At 43.5% G+C, this 15,173-nt stretch overlaps 2 protein-coding genes across 2 annotated transcripts in view; one reads left to right on the top strand and one right to left on the bottom strand.

Annotated features, from left to right (window-relative positions):
• Window positions 1-7,252, top strand: part of PANK2 (pantothenate kinase 2) — a gene marked incomplete at its 5' end in the record, with an annotated part of 17,023 nt that extends 9,771 nt beyond the window's left edge. Inside the window, 3 exons of the mRNA XM_005874749.2 lie at window positions 2,126-2,249; window positions 3,795-3,920; window positions 6,166-7,252. Coding sequence (XP_005874811.2) covers window positions 2,126-2,249; window positions 3,795-3,920; window positions 6,166-6,216 — 301 coding nt within the window. The remainder of the gene's footprint in view (window positions 1-2,125; window positions 2,250-3,794; window positions 3,921-6,165) is intronic.
• Window positions 7,253-8,486: 1,234 nt separating this feature from the next.
• Window positions 8,487-15,173, bottom strand: part of RNF24 (ring finger protein 24) — a 33,037-nt gene continuing 26,350 nt past the window's right edge. The window contains exon 5 of the mRNA XM_005874683.2: window positions 8,487-15,117. Within this exon, the coding sequence (XP_005874745.1) occupies window positions 14,979-15,117 (139 nt within the window). The 3' untranslated portion in view covers window positions 8,487-14,978. The remainder of the gene's footprint in view (window positions 15,118-15,173) is intronic.

Genomic DNA, 15,173 nt, shown 5'->3' with positions numbered 1-15,173 from the left:
ATAGGGTTTAAAAATATATATATATATACTTTTTAAAAAATATATTTTTTATTGATTTCAGAGAGGAAGGGAGAGAGAAACATCAGTGATGAGAGAGAATCATTGATTGGCTGTCTCCTGCATGTCCCCACTGGGGGTGATCGAGCCCGCAACCCGGACATGTGCCCCTGGCTGGAATTGAACCCGGGACCCTTCAGTCTGCAGGCTATCGCTCTATCCACTGAGCCAAACCGGCCAGGGCTAAAAAAATACATTTTTATTGATTTCATAGAGGAAGGGAGAGGGAGAGAGAGATAGAAATATCAATGATGAGAGAGAGTCATTAATCAGCTGTCTCCTGCATGCCTCACTCGGGGGATCGAGCCCTCAACCTGGGCATGTGCTCTGACCAGGATTCAAACTGTGACATCCTGGTTCATAGGTCAACGCTCAACCACTGAGTCACGCTGGCTGGGTGAGTTTTATAGTTTTAACCCTTATATTAGGTCTATGATCCATTTTGAGTTACTTTTTGTATATGGTGTGAGGTAGTGGTCCAAATTCATTCCTTTGTGTATGGATGTACAGTTGTCCCAGCACTATTTGTTGAATACATCATTCTTTCCCTATTGACTTCTCTTGGCCCCTTTGTTGAAAATAGTTGTTCATAAATGTATAATTTATTTCTGAACTCAGTTCTGTTCCATTGATGTTTATCATTATGCCTTGATTACTGCAGCTTTGTATTACGTTTTAAAATTGGGAAGTGTGAGTCCTGCAATGTTTTTTCAAGATTGTTTTGGCTCGTCTGGGTCCCTTAACTTTCTGTCTAAATTTTAGGATCAGCTTGTCAATATCTGCAAAAAAGGACAGCTAGGATTTTGATAGGGATTGTGTTGAATCTGTAGATCATTTTGGAGACTATTGCAGCTTGACTGTAGTCTTCTGATTCAAGAAGATGGCATGTCTTTCTGCTTAGTTAGGTCTTTTCTTTCACCATCGTTTTTGTAGTTTTCAGTGTAGAAGTGTTACACTTTTGTTAAATATATCTCTAAGTATTTTGTTCTCTTTGATGCTATTGTAAGTTGAATTGTTTTCTTAATTTTATATTTTGTTTGGAAATAAAATTTTTGTGTGCACATTGGGGCACATGGTTTTTAATAATAGAAAAGGCAGTCATACACATGCTTGTTTACTAATTTTAGGTACTTTGTAAACGCTGTAGATTTCATTTTCTGTGTTTGCAGCATTTGCTTATTGGTAATTACTTCATTTTCTGTTTGGTTGGGTTTGTTTTCTGGTCACAGTTATTAATGTGCAGTTCTGCAGGTCAGGTGCTTTGAAGCTCTTAATCTTCCAGAGCAGTGGTTCTCAACCTTCCTAATGCCGCGACTCTTTAATACAGTTCCTCATGTTGTGACCCCCAACCATAAAATTATTTTCGTTGCTACTTCATAACTGTAATTTTGCTACTGTTATGAATCGTAATGTAAATATCTGATATGCAGGATGTATTTTCATTGTTACAAATTGAACATAATTAAAGCATAGTGATTAATCACAAAAACAATATGTGTGTTTTCCGATGATCTTAGGCGACCCCTGTGAAAGGGTTGTTCAACCCCCAAAGGGGTCGCGACCCACAGGTTGAGAACCACTGTTCTAGAGAAATCTGAAACTGTTCGATTACTCTGGGACTGGTTGGCTATAGTTTACTTTGTTAGGATAAAGCAGTTTACCAGATTTGAATGTGACCCTTTAACTGAATGGAACAGCTGGGCAGTTGGGAGGAATTGATTGCTAATAGAGGTATCTTTCTGGAATTTTCCCTGGTTGCAGAAGGAGCAGTGGTGCATTACAGTGCATCTGATGAAATCTAACAATATGTGCATATCTGGTATCAAAGCTCAATATATTTCAGTGGAAACCACAAGGAAAGCCATGTGCTCATTCAGAATGCTTGAGGGTTCTCTTTGAAGTGGTATTTCTCTTTGAGCAGATGCTCCTTTTTTTTTTAAATGAAAAGTTTGAAGTTTTGAGTAACATTGCTCTAAAAGTCACTTTTATCTTAGTAAAGTAACATTCGAGTTCTGTTGGGCTGTGTTGCCTTTGGTTTATCAAAGGGATTTTTTTCCCCCCATCACAGCTTTGGAAACATGATGAGCAAGGAGAAGCGAGAGGCTGTCAGTAAAGAGGACCTCGCCAGAGCAACTTTGATCACCATCACCAACAACATTGGCTCGATAGCAAGAATGTGTGCCCTTAATGAAGTAAGGGGACATGAATTTCTGTAGTTGCTCTGACAACATCCTAAGTGGGCCCCACCATGTATACAACATCTGTTTTGCCCAAATGGGTCTAATTGTAGTCATATGTAGTGGAGTTAGTTTCATTGGAGAAGTTAAACTCTTCACATGTAGATTAATCTTAATTGACTTTTTTTCCCCCCTTACTGAAAATAAACACTGCTACTATCTAGAAGGCAGGAAGGTAGCCAGTATGCCAGATGGTGGGGGGACTACTATTGGGTGGTGATGATGGCTAGTGATGCTGAATCTAGACTCCATGCTCATTGTGGAGCTCTAGAATTCCTGGGAAGGAATCCAGAGGAAGTCATTGAAGCTGGGAGAAGATTGAGCAGGCCAAGCACTGCCCACCCTGCTCCCCCTCCACCGCAGCAGAGCTGTCTTTGTGCTTTCAGCTTCTTTACAGTGCTGCCTTGTAGCATTCAGGTCAAGCAGCATTGTACAGGGCTATGAAAGAACCAAGAATGGCCTTCCCTTGGGGATCCAGTTGGTGCAGTTTTATAGCTTGTCCCTATTTATATATTTTTGTTTAAAATTATTCTTCTAAACAGATAAGATAGACATGTGGCTTTAAAAAGGAAATCTTAAAAGGTACAAAAGAATTGTTTCATTTTAAATTAAAAGTCTGTATCAGCATCAAGTAATTAAAAAAAAATTCTTCATTTGACTATGTTAACACTATTTTCTTTATTGCATGTTCCCTTTCCTGTGCTTATGTATTTAAGATTTTAGTTGGTGTACATTTTCTATTTTTTACATAAATATAAACTTCATGGCTGTATGATTTGATTCCTTTTTATATAAGTCATTGGCATTTGGTTGCTTGCCAATGACGGCCCTGTGGTAAAGCATTTTAAACATGAAACTTTTCCTTGGTGAATTTTATTCTTGATAAGGGACTTAATCAGGAGTGAGGTTTTTCATCTAAAGACTATGACCGTGTTATGAATCTTGATAGGTGTTGCCAAGGTGTTTTATTTGCAGTAGGGCTGTACCAATTTAGATTATTTTCGGCAATAAATAAATGGGTCAGTTTTACCACAACTTGACTAATACTGGGGGTAGAATTTCAGTTAGTTGTTTTGCTAATTTATAGGTCTAAATTTTTTACTTTCTTTTTATCACTAGTGAGGTTGAATTTCTTTTCCGTTATATTTATTGTGTAATTTTGCCTATTTGTGTCATTTTCCTTCTTTGAATTGGGTCTTTTTCTTTTACTTATCTGTACAAAACTTTAATAGTAGTTATTGTTTGTCATATTTAATACACATGTTTTTCCTATCTGTTTTCTCCTGTGATATTTTCTGTCATGCTTTCAAGTGGGTCCAGAGTTGTGTGGGCATCAAATTAAGTAGTCCTGGATCAATTGGATTAAATATAAATACTTTTTTAAAATCAGAAGTCAATTTGCTTCTAAAAACTATATGCACATGGTCTCTGTTTGGAGTAGATTTTATGAGAGAACTGAAATTAAGATGAAAACTAATTGCCTTCTTTTGATGTGCTCAGAATATTAACCAGGTGGTATTTGTTGGAAATTTCTTGAGAATTAATACGATCGCCATGCGGCTTTTGGCATATGCTTTGGATTATTGGTCCAAGGGACAGTTGAAAGCACTTTTTTCGGAACACGAGGTAAGCAGACTTATTTCCTGCAATATGTTACAGGGCATGCAGTTCACATTGTGTTGGAATTTGAAGTAGAGGTGAAATAGTACTTACATATTTTTGTAATTATATGATATTGGGTTTAACTTTGATTGTAATGTTTAAAAGCTCTTTCTTACCCAATTCAATGCAAGGTAGAGTTTTGGTTAATCTCATTGTGAGCTTCAGCAATATTAAAGAAGTCTTCAAAAAAACAACATATATTATTGATTTCAGAGACAAAGGGAGAGGGAGAGAGAGATAGAAACATCAATGATGAGAGAATCATTGGTCGGCTGCCTCCTGCATGCCCCCCACCGGGGATCGAGCTGGCAAACCGGGCATGTCCCTTGACTGGAATTGAACGTGGGACCCTTCAGTCTGCAGGCTGATGCTCTATCCACTGAGCCAAACCAGCTAGGGCAAGAAAGAAGTCTTAACATTCAGCCATATTTCTGAGCCATCATTATATTTTTCCCATTGTACTTTATAAATGGGTTCTGCTTTTTTTCATTTTTTGATGTCAGTTTTTATGTATTGATATTTTCACATGCCATTTATTTAAGATGTCTGTTCTGAAAAATAGATCAGTAAAAAACATTCCAGGACTAGAACCACAATATCATAAAAACTTAATATGTAGACAGGCTAGAAATGACACAATAGAAAAGAATCATTGAGTTGCTCAACCTGATGTCTTCTTTTGGAAAATGCCTTTTTGTTTCTTCAGTTTTGGGAAAAAATAGAACCAGAGCTATGGAAGGGGCTCCCTCTTTCCTCCCCTTGGTTGTGGGGCAGTTGAACGATTTCAAGTGTTGTTGGATTTTAGATAGTGGTGTTATTATCATGAACATCTTTTAAAATTATATGTGCACTTTTAACAGTTTATATGAATCAACAGAAATCAAAGTAGGATGTAAAGTGCTATAGATTGCTTTTCCTTTAAACTAGCTTTAAATTTGTCTTTTTTTTTTTTTAAATATATTTTATTGATTTTTTACAGAGAGGAAGAGAGAGAGACAGAGAGTCAGAAACATCGATGAGAGAGAAACATCGATCAGCTGCCTCCTGCACATCCCCTACTGGGGATGTGCCCGCAACCCAGGTACATGTCCTTGACCGGAATCGAACCTGGGACCCCTCAGTCCACAGACCGACGCTCTATCCACTGAGCCAAACCGGTTTCGGCTAAATTTGTCTTTTAAGTTGATTAAATTCATAGTTAAAACCCAAAGTGCCCAACTTCCCCATATCAAAAGCTTAAAGTTCAAGACATCTAACTTATTACTTCTAATGTTATGTTAGTAAATCAGTACTGAGTTATTGTTTTTTATACCTTAACATCTGCTTTTTGTGAACTTTTACTTGTTTTGTTTTGCTTCATATTAGAATAAAAAAGTCATGTTTAATAAAACTTTTCTCCTGAATTTCTACCTCTTTTTGAACCTTTTCCTAGGTAGATCCTGGAGATTAACTTCTTATTTATTTTTTATGTTTTTAATCCTCACCCAAGGGTATGTTTATTATTGATTTTAGAGAGAGAGAAAGAGCATCGATGTGAGAGAAACATCGATTGGTCGCTTCCTGTATGTGCCCTGACTGGGGATCGAACTTGCAATCTTTTTGGTGTATGGGATGATGCTCCAACCAACTGAGCCACCTGGCCAGGGAGGAGATTAATTTCTTAGGGTAACTTTGTAAAATTTTTTTAACTTATATCTTCATATCACAGTTATAATATGAACCCTTTATGAAATTTTGATTTTTATATTGTCATTTTTATTGCCTGCTGATTTAATTTTCCTCTCTGGTTAGTATTGCTGGTCCATTCGTCTCTGTTTTCTATTTGCATTCAGGCTTCTGACTCTCGTGTTGATTTCTGCACATATGGAACTTAGATTATTTTAGGCTCTCTGAAGTCTTGAAATACAATTGACCCTTGAACAATATGAGTTTGAACTGTGCAGGTCCATGTATACGTGCATCTTTTTTCAGTAAATACAGTGGCCCTTTGTACCCATCAGTTTCGTATTCATGGATTTAATGAACTGTGAATCAAAAACAGTATTTTTAAATTCCCAAACATGGATCAAAAATATTGGGCTCCGCACAATGGGTGCTCAGAAAAGGGTGTCAGGAATTAAGGGCAGTGTTGGCTTTAACATAATCATATTTATGGCAATTTAAATAATTCTAAGGAGAATTGCTCTTTTTTTGTGTATTTTTCTTTCAGGGTTATTTTGGAGCCGTTGGAGCACTCCTTGAGCTGTTGAAGATCCCCTGATCATTACCTGGGGAGGGGGTTCCTGGAACCTTCCACAATGGGATCTGTGAACTTTTGTTTTTTTAAGAGACTTACTTAATTTTATGATTGTGTATTACCTGAATCAAAGCAAGAAAGGACAAGTGGATTTTTCTAAGTCATCAAGACAAACCCTTAAAAATTCAGCCTAAACTAGTACCCAGTAAGGAATGACATATATGTATATGTGTATATATATAAAGTGGACCATGTCCATGGCAGTGAGGATTGGCTATAATACCTGCTATATATTTTTGAAACTCAGTGTCACTCACTGGAGCCACTTCAGGGGAGAGCTATTCTGTGTTCAGCATACTGTGTTTTGGGATCCTGTTGAACTTGCTAAATGTAAGGAAAGCTACTATGTGTTATATAATCTGATCACAGTTTTGACAGTATGGCCTTGGAGATCATCTCCTGTGCATTAACTCCGGTGAGCATTTAGCCTTTGTGTGAACATATTGAAAAATGTTTTATTTCAAGGTTCTGCAAACTTAATTGGGCAGGTTAGTTCAATACCTGTAACTTGGACAATTCAGCAACTTTTAGAAGGACAATTGCAGGTTACTTTATACCATAAATCCTAGGAAGTTCTCTTTGGAAAGATAAGATTTCCTCCGTGAACAGAATTACCTTGAGTATTGGGCTGATGGAAGTAAGCTACTACAAAAGACATAATCTGGAAAACTAAAACCAGACAAAAGGGACTGCTTTTTTTTCTTCCCCAGGGAACTGGGGAGAGAATCTGGTTACACTTTTAGGCAAGTAGAAACCAAGGAATTGAGGTGTCCATTAACTTATGGGGAGCAGGGTGAGGTTCTTCCCACCTTTCTCACCCACTCCTGGTCTTGGCACTTAGCAGCCCCAGGCGCAGCCCTGATTTCTCTGGTAGGCTGGCTCAAAAGGCAGCTTGAGAGACAGGTTTTGAGCTGAGTATTAATATAGATTGACTTTGGACCTTTTCTTTCTGCTGTGCAGAATAATTTTTAAAAACCTTTCCCTTAGAGATTGAACTATGTTTGTGTCTTACTTTGTGTCTTATTTGGTGCCTGCATCGCTGTTGAAGGCAATGAAGGTTTGTATAAAGTGTTTTTGAACTAGAAAGAAACTCCAAGGCTCTGGGGCCGCCGTGCGATTTCGCCCCTGTGGTCTCCGGCCTGGAGGCTGGCCTGGGAGGGTTCTGGGAAAAAGGAAGGGTGCAGAGGGCGGGGCTGGGTCGTTCAGGTAGGAGGTGCTTGGGCTGGTGCTCCTCCCTGGTCGGCTGGGATCCTTTGGCCGCCTGTGTTGGCCGCGTGGGGGCAGCAGAGGCCCGTGCCCATGTTTGTGAGGGCATGGTCATTTCTCCGATGGTGGCCACTTTTGCACACGGTTCCGGCACCCGTGGGTTGAGGGTGCTGCTCCCTGATGCAGGCCGCAGAGCTGGAGGGACACTGCGGGAGATGGAAATTGTAGCCCTTGGGTGGCATTTGGGTCTCCCTGCTGCTGCCCCTTCCTGGCCTCAGCCTGAGCCCCCACCCCTCACCCCCTATCCTGTCCTCTGTTCTCTGTCACTTGCAGATACGCACTTGGTGGCTCCACCTTTCCCTCACAGGCACCACCGACAGTGCTAGTACCCTTTCGCTGGAACATAGTCGTGTTTCTCGAGCCCCTCTTGTCCCAGGCCGTCTCTGCTTCCTTGGGCGGAGAAGGTAGAGAAGGGGAGGGAGCCCGAGCCATTTCTAGTGGAGACCCAGGCCCCACCTCCTGTGTTGTGGGTCCCGCCTGTGTTTTAGAGGCTGTGCCAGTGCTTTACGTGGGTTGTTTCATGCAGCTGTTGTGACCTCCACAACTCAGCAAACCCGCCTGAGGTCACAGGCAGAGTCCCCTCTCCTTTCTTGCATTTGCCTTCTACCTCCGAGGGCCCAGTTGCCACTCACTTTGTGGGTGGTTCTTAGCTCACACTGTCACTGCAAGAGAGGGCTCTTGATAGGTCCACTGAGTCTCGTTACTAAATCTAACACATTTATGTCCTCGCTTTCCTCAGTTCTAACACAGTGGAGGATCTCTTGCTTTTCCTTCTGCCTTCCAGACCCCTTTGTCTCTGCCAGCTTGAGAGCAACAATTTGACATTGCCAGCTCCAGGCACAGTCCTGATTCCCCTAAGCAGTCATCAGCACTCACCTTGACTCTGACTTCCAAGGTACTATGCCCAGCACCTCCTCTGAGCTCCAGTCCTAAGGCAGTGACTTCCTTCCCTTCTTTCTACTTATCTATCTCCAAGGCCATCCCTACACAGAAGTATCCACATCCTTTCCCCTGCACCCCCCCTCATCTTCTTCACTCCCTCCAGCTTGAGATGCACGTAAACTCAGTCTCCATTCACCATTGCCACCACCCTAGTTTAAACCACTGCCATCTTATCTCAGCAGTTGTCCTTTGCAATCTGCCCTCCAGATGGTAGCCTGAGGGCCCCACCACACGCTCCCCACTAGAGGCCTACACGAAAATGGGAGCAGTAGATGGCCCGGTGGGGACAGGTGGATGGTTAGAGGGTTGAGTATTGGGATGTGATGATAGGATATGGTGGAGGAAGTTTCTATAAGGGCATAAGCTTATTGGGGGGGCTTGGTTTTGAGCTGTAATTGAAAAACAGTTGATGGGCAGAGAAGGGAAAGGCTGTGAAGAAAACTGAAGCGAGGTCAGAGGGGGATGCTAGGGGTCTGTTGCTCAGGAGACAGGGGAGAGGAGCCCTCCAGACACCTGCATTGAGGGTTAAGAGGAGGCCCAGAGATGGCCTCGAGGGGAACAGTTTCCCCAAAGCTATGGGGCAGAAGCTGATTGATCCACAGAAGTCCTAGCAAGGGTTGGTGAGAAATAGCAGCTACCACAGGGTGACTTTGGACCAAGAGATGTTTTTTTTCCTTCCTAATAGAAGTTTATTTGCAGGTCTGGGGTGTAGTGAGAGGTGTGAGGAATGGCCTAGTTCTGACACTTTACTCCCCTGAGACTAGTGCCTGTATTTTGGAAACTACCTGTGTCCAGCCGCATCTGCAAAGCTGAGGCCAGTGGCAGGTGAGGCCTTGGCTTCTCTGCTTTCTCCCTCACTGTGGCCTAGTGCTTTACTCATCACCCCTGACCTTCACTCCACACTGTGGGGGGACAGGCCAGGAGCTCCTTCATCACAGTCACCTGTTGCTGTGCCCTACTCACCTTGACTTTCCCACTCTTGCTACACAAGCTTACGTGGGGTGTGAGTGTCCACCAGTGGGTACATGATTAACATTAAGTAGTTTTCAAAATCTGCTCTTTATTTACATTTAAGTCAATTACATGCATGTTTTATTTTTTAAACAAGAGTAATTAGCAAAAAATGCATTAAAACTTTAAAATAGCAATTAAATATACAAAAATATAGCTTACAAAAAACTGCGAATGTTTAAAAATATTCTGCTGCAGAATTCTTAGTGTACAAACACGTCTATGAAACCTGAGGCTCAGCATTTCATAAACCTTTTATTGAGGGAGTTACATAATGTCTAGTGAATGAACCCCAGTGGGCTAGACTACATGGCTAAACTACCTTCCTTCCTGGCAGTGATCTGTTACCAGAGACGACAATGATCAGGAACACTATCTTGGAAGACGGTGTCACCAGGAGGGACTTCAACACTGGTCCCATCTGCCTCCTTTTTCTCTCGGAACCTGGGAGGGAAGGAGCAGACAGGGACGGTGTGCAGCTGGCCCACGGTGCTGATCCACCAGGCTTGTACTGGCATAGGAGCTACATCAAAGTACAGACAAGTCCCTTAATATTGGCAGGCTCCCTTTCTGAGTACATGCCCCTAGAGCAGGCAGGGTGTTCTCCTTGTCCCTGTAGCCACAGAAGTGAGCCCTGTATTGGTAAGCAAAGAATGCTGATGTTTGGTCTAAAACGGAGAAAACAATTAGCATCTTGGAACAAGTGGGCTCTAAAACAACTGGAAAACTGACCAAGCCTTTCTATGTTCCTCTTGATACTCTCAAATGTAAGCACGTTAATCTTATCTACTAAAGAACCATGACCCAGCATATTCTAGTTATCAACTGCAAATTTCACCTAAATTTATACACTGTTAATTTAGACATGTCCTTTACTCAAGTTCTTAACAGCTAACGTGAAAGACTAACCCAGGGCCAGAGATTCATCACATGACAGAAGGGTGGAGGTTCCCTGCAATTCCTTTTCAAGTTTCAGGTCAGGGGCGCAAAAGCACTGAATCCTGGGGAAAGTATGGGTGGCAGGACACTGGGAGGTGGGTGAGGACCAAGAGGCACTAGTCCATGGCCCCATGGCTACCTAAAGGAAGCTTTAATTTCCATATTCTCTAGGGGCAAAAATGAACTTAAAATATTTCTTAAAAGGTGGGGAATGTCATTGAGTGAAAAGTGTTGGGCTAGGAAAAAACTAGGGGAAGCATGTTTTAAAGTGGGAGGGGAAAGGAGCCTGATCCATGTACCCGAACATCTATGATTGACCACCTACTTGTTTAGCAACATCTGAGACAACTGCCTCACAAGATAGAAAGGTGGTGCCTCAGCCTTCAGTTGCTGCTGCTGCTTGAACTCCTGCCTCAAAAATGGGTGCTCGCCTAAGAAAGCAAGAGAGTTAAGAGACATCACTGCTGCACTCAGGCTTCCCTTGCAACTAGCCAAGATGGTGTGGGGCAGCTTGTCCAGGTGGCTGCAAAATTGCTGGGCCTGCACTGCTGCTCTTGGCTACAGAGCCTGCTCTTGTGTGTCCTGTCACAGATCAGCAAGTCTGGAAACTGGTTGTGCTCCAGTCATCTGGACATGTGTGGTAGGAGTCAGGGAGGGACTACAGTTTCTGATTTGTATAGAAAACTAGAATTCCAGTGTGCTGCAATCAACAATAAAAAAGCCATTTTCAAAAGGAATGTGATTGTAAAAGGATCATCCCCCATTCTGGGCTCACCTTTTGCAGATATTCTGACTTCTGGTACAGCTCTTCCCATATGAATAGGAATGCTCCTGAATGTACTTCAGTATCACATGAGCAAAAAGAACACCTCCCCCCTTCCGCACACACACATACATACATGTGTGTGTACTTGTATATACATAAATGACCTCTGGGAGGATACATAAGGAGCAAAACTAGATGCTCAAGGGGTGAGAAGCTGGGCTTGCTGGAGGTCAGGGATACAAGGAAGACTGATTTATGAACTGTGGGAAGGGATTACCTATTCAGAGTTAAATTTAAAAAGATATCCACAGTAAGCAACCAATCAGGGAGCACTGCAAAGGCAGATGGAGGTGAGGGGAAGAGGAAGGGAGCCAGCAGACCTGGGACAACAGGAGCCCACATGACCTGCGTGACAAACGCCCATTATCTGCTCCCATGACTCAGATCTGTCACCTGCCAGGCTCTGGACACAGCTAATCCTTGCAAGGGCCAGTAGATAGACACCAGTATAGTCCCTGGGTGATGGATAAGAGAACTGACAGGCACCTGGCTGGTGAGTGACAGAGATGCTTCAAATCAGTCTGATCACTTTTTCTGTCCAGAGCTCTGGGGATGCCTCCCAGTAATTTCTACAGTCATTAAGAATAGCTTAACAGAGTGGGATGAGGTCATGGAGATGACAGACTTTGGAGTCAGGCTGTGGAAAGGGCCTGAGGTTAGGATCCAAGGGGCTTGGCATTGGGGAAAAGACTCATTTGTCAAGACTTGTGAAGAACTGGCTATATGACAATGGTGGGAGGTCCCTGGTATCCCTCAGCCCAGATGCCCTCATCCATGGGCCACCTGTTCCAATCTGCTCATTTCTGTCTTGTCCTGCTCCTTTCCTGGAATAGGCCTAACCCAAGTCACAGTCTCAAAGTAAATATAACAACCAAGAACCAAGTCAGGCTGGTTTTGTTTCATTTCTAAAACCAGGTGAACTCCGGGCTGAGCTCTATTCCACTAACCCATGGCACACAAGTAACGTCCAATCTTGGAGCTACTTAAGATGTGTTAAGTAAAAAAAAAAAAAAAAAGTTATTAGCCAGTGGCCCAAAAGCAGATCAGAGTCCCCACGTGTCAATAGATTATCAAAAGGTCACCTACTCAGACAAATGTGGACAGCAGCCTCACTGTGAGGTGTGAGCCTGAGCTGAATGTATTAAGGGATCCTTGACTCATTCTTTTAAAAAAGTCCAGATGGAAATTTACCTTTGTCACACAATGCTGTGACTAACCGCTGCTAGCCACGTGCAGTACAGGGAAGTGCTGGAGGAGGGCCCAAATGTGGGTGGCAAATGCATTCAGGTTGTGTTGCTAACTGCCAAGTGACAGTGGCTATGCTGCAAAAGGACACCACACCAAGAAAGGGGAGATGACTGAGCAGAGCGGGCACTCGGCACTTCAATGTCCAGCCCCATCGGAGTGGAAATGCTGCATTTTTAAAACCCTCCCCACATTCACAAGTGTTGAGGTCATATTAGTGGCACCTCCTGGGGCAAAGCAGACCCACTATGGTGCCAAGTGGAGAGGGCACAGCCTTCTCAAGCTTTCCTCTAAACTGTCTGGCTTTGCACCTCTGGTCCAGTGCATACCAATGACCTCTGCTTTTAGCTGTGACACAGTAAAATGAATTAATGAGCCTCCCTATAAACACAGGGACTTGGTGAAGCTGCCTCCTTGTTACTGACACAGGGACAGAAAAAGGCTGCAACTGGAAGGCTATATTCCTACAGAGCAGTATAGAGCTCAAGCATTCCTCTGAGGGGAAAAAATTCTCTTTCTTATTCGAAGCCCATAATGACAAGATGACATTTGTCTCGACGCCATTCCAGGGAAAATGATGGGTTGGTGGTCATTAACTAGGCTAGCCCAGAAGCAAGCCTACTTGGTCACTAACAATATTTCACTGTAAACTGGGTGCTTTGCAGCATTCAACTCTATTATGCTACAGAGAACGCAGAAACAGGGTGAAAGTCCAAGTGTACAAATAATTCTTTTCATGGGTGCCAAACAGGCTAAGGCTTTCATATAAAAATATTCCACACTTTACTTGCCCTGTTTAAGAAACAGTCCAGTTGGCATACCATAGGAATACCATACGCTAGGTCACACGGAAACAGCCAATTCTGACCAAGTGGACTTGTAATTTTCCAAACTGGATTCTGCCCAGCACTTTCCTAGGCTAATAGGAATTTTCCTCATCCTTTGACTGTAGCTACCTGAGCCATGGACAGGTTCCCTTTCCCATTCTAAGACGGTAGAGGCTGGATTCCAGAAAAAGTTCTTGGATAAGTGCCATCATCAGAATTGCAAAGCTTCCTCCATCTCTCCATACCATGCAGACAGCATTTCCAGTGAGAAACCGCCCCCCTCACACCTGTGAGGGAGCAGAGGCAAAGCTGATGACAAGGAACCCATCCCTAGAATGGAAGGAGATTGAGAACAGGGCTGTGGAAAAGAACTACAAAGTTCTTAGCTAATTTATACAATATTCATGAATCTAAAGGACTCTGAGTCACTTCTAGAAAAGTTGGACAGAAAGAGCCAAAGAGTAACATGCATTTCTCTCCTATAAAGATACTTGCAATAGCAATTAGTTTTCGCAAGTCCGAATACTGAGGCACACACCAGTGAGTAAACAGCCCTGCAGGAGCTTCCTGAAACTATTTACAATTTCAAGTGGGTCCCTGGCTAAAGAATTACAGAGGGATCTTATTTGGGATGTTTTAAGTCGTTAAAAAGTCAATGCCAGCATTTTCTCTGAAGTAGGGAGAGAGAGGGCAAGAAGGGGAAAGAGGGCCAGCATCCTCCTGTCTCAGCAGGGCCAGGAGGACTAGCCATTCTCAGCTGTCTGAGGGCTCCCAGGGGATCCCTCCCAAGACAGTGAGCCAAGACCAGCAGCTATGCTGGAACCACACTGAATGGGGGAATGTGGGCAGCTCTCCGAGGCCCCCTGGGGCACACAGGGACAGCAAGGGCTCAGAGGCCCAGGCCCACGGGAGGCCCCCGATGGGCAGCTTGGCTGTGCCTCACTGGTGAGGTGGGTGTGGAATAAGAGGAAATGGCTTCTGACCAGGCCTTTCCAAGCACATCTAATGTTTTTAGCTTAGGTAACTTGATAAGCAGATGTTGTAAAACAGGGAGAAGTGATGGTGAGGGGCACTGTAACCAAAGCCCTTGGGTTCCAAGATGATTTTATCAAAGGAATATAAGGTGAAAAGCCTTTGTTGGCACTGTCTCACCAACCAGGCAACCGGTCGTGCTTCGGCTGAGGTAACCGCTGGTTTTGCTTGGCTCAGGGGCTGCCGGGAAGGTTTGCTGCTGCTCAGGCATGCACAGTCTGCATAGAAGCTCATCTGTCCACAGGGCGGGGTGTGGGTGGCTTTAAAGACCTGCCCTCAGTTCCTTTCTCTAGCACTTGTGTTTATCTTTCCCTTCTGCTTGACAAAAGTCACCTGACATGGAGAGAAGTGTCTGGACGACAGCATGTAATTGAGTTGGCAAGAGACTCTCATGAAGCTCCTTGAACCAAACCTGCAGGCTCATTTAACTTCTCTTCTCTTGGCGTGGGACGTGGGTACTGTCAGCTTTGGTTGTCACATGACCCAGAAGTCTGGGTCTTAGCTTAGCTGGCCCAGGAGTTTTTCATGAGGCAAAGGAAGTGGCAGCTGGTGCCTGGGTAGAACAGCCAACACAGAGCATGTGTGTTCCGCCTGCCTCTGTGAGCGTGGGTCCTGCAACAGTTTGATCCTGTGGTGAGCTATACAATGTTCTCTGCCCCTGGCAGGGGCCCCTGTGGGGGTCCACGGTCCTGCTTACTGTGCAGCTGGGCCAGCTGCAGAACTGGCATGTTGCACAGTGGACACACTTTCCGAACCTCCAGCCACTTAATAAGGCACCTGCAGAACGAGACACCACAGGAGGGAAGACATCAGTCCCATGCTCACGGTACACC

The sequence above is a fragment of the Myotis brandtii genome, unplaced genomic scaffold (genome assembly GCF_000412655.1).
Source record: "Myotis brandtii unplaced genomic scaffold, ASM41265v1 scaffold45, whole genome shotgun sequence".
NCBI lineage: Eukaryota > Metazoa > Chordata > Mammalia > Chiroptera > Vespertilionidae > Myotis > Myotis brandtii.
This window is presented reverse-complemented; position numbering and strand designations above follow the sequence as displayed.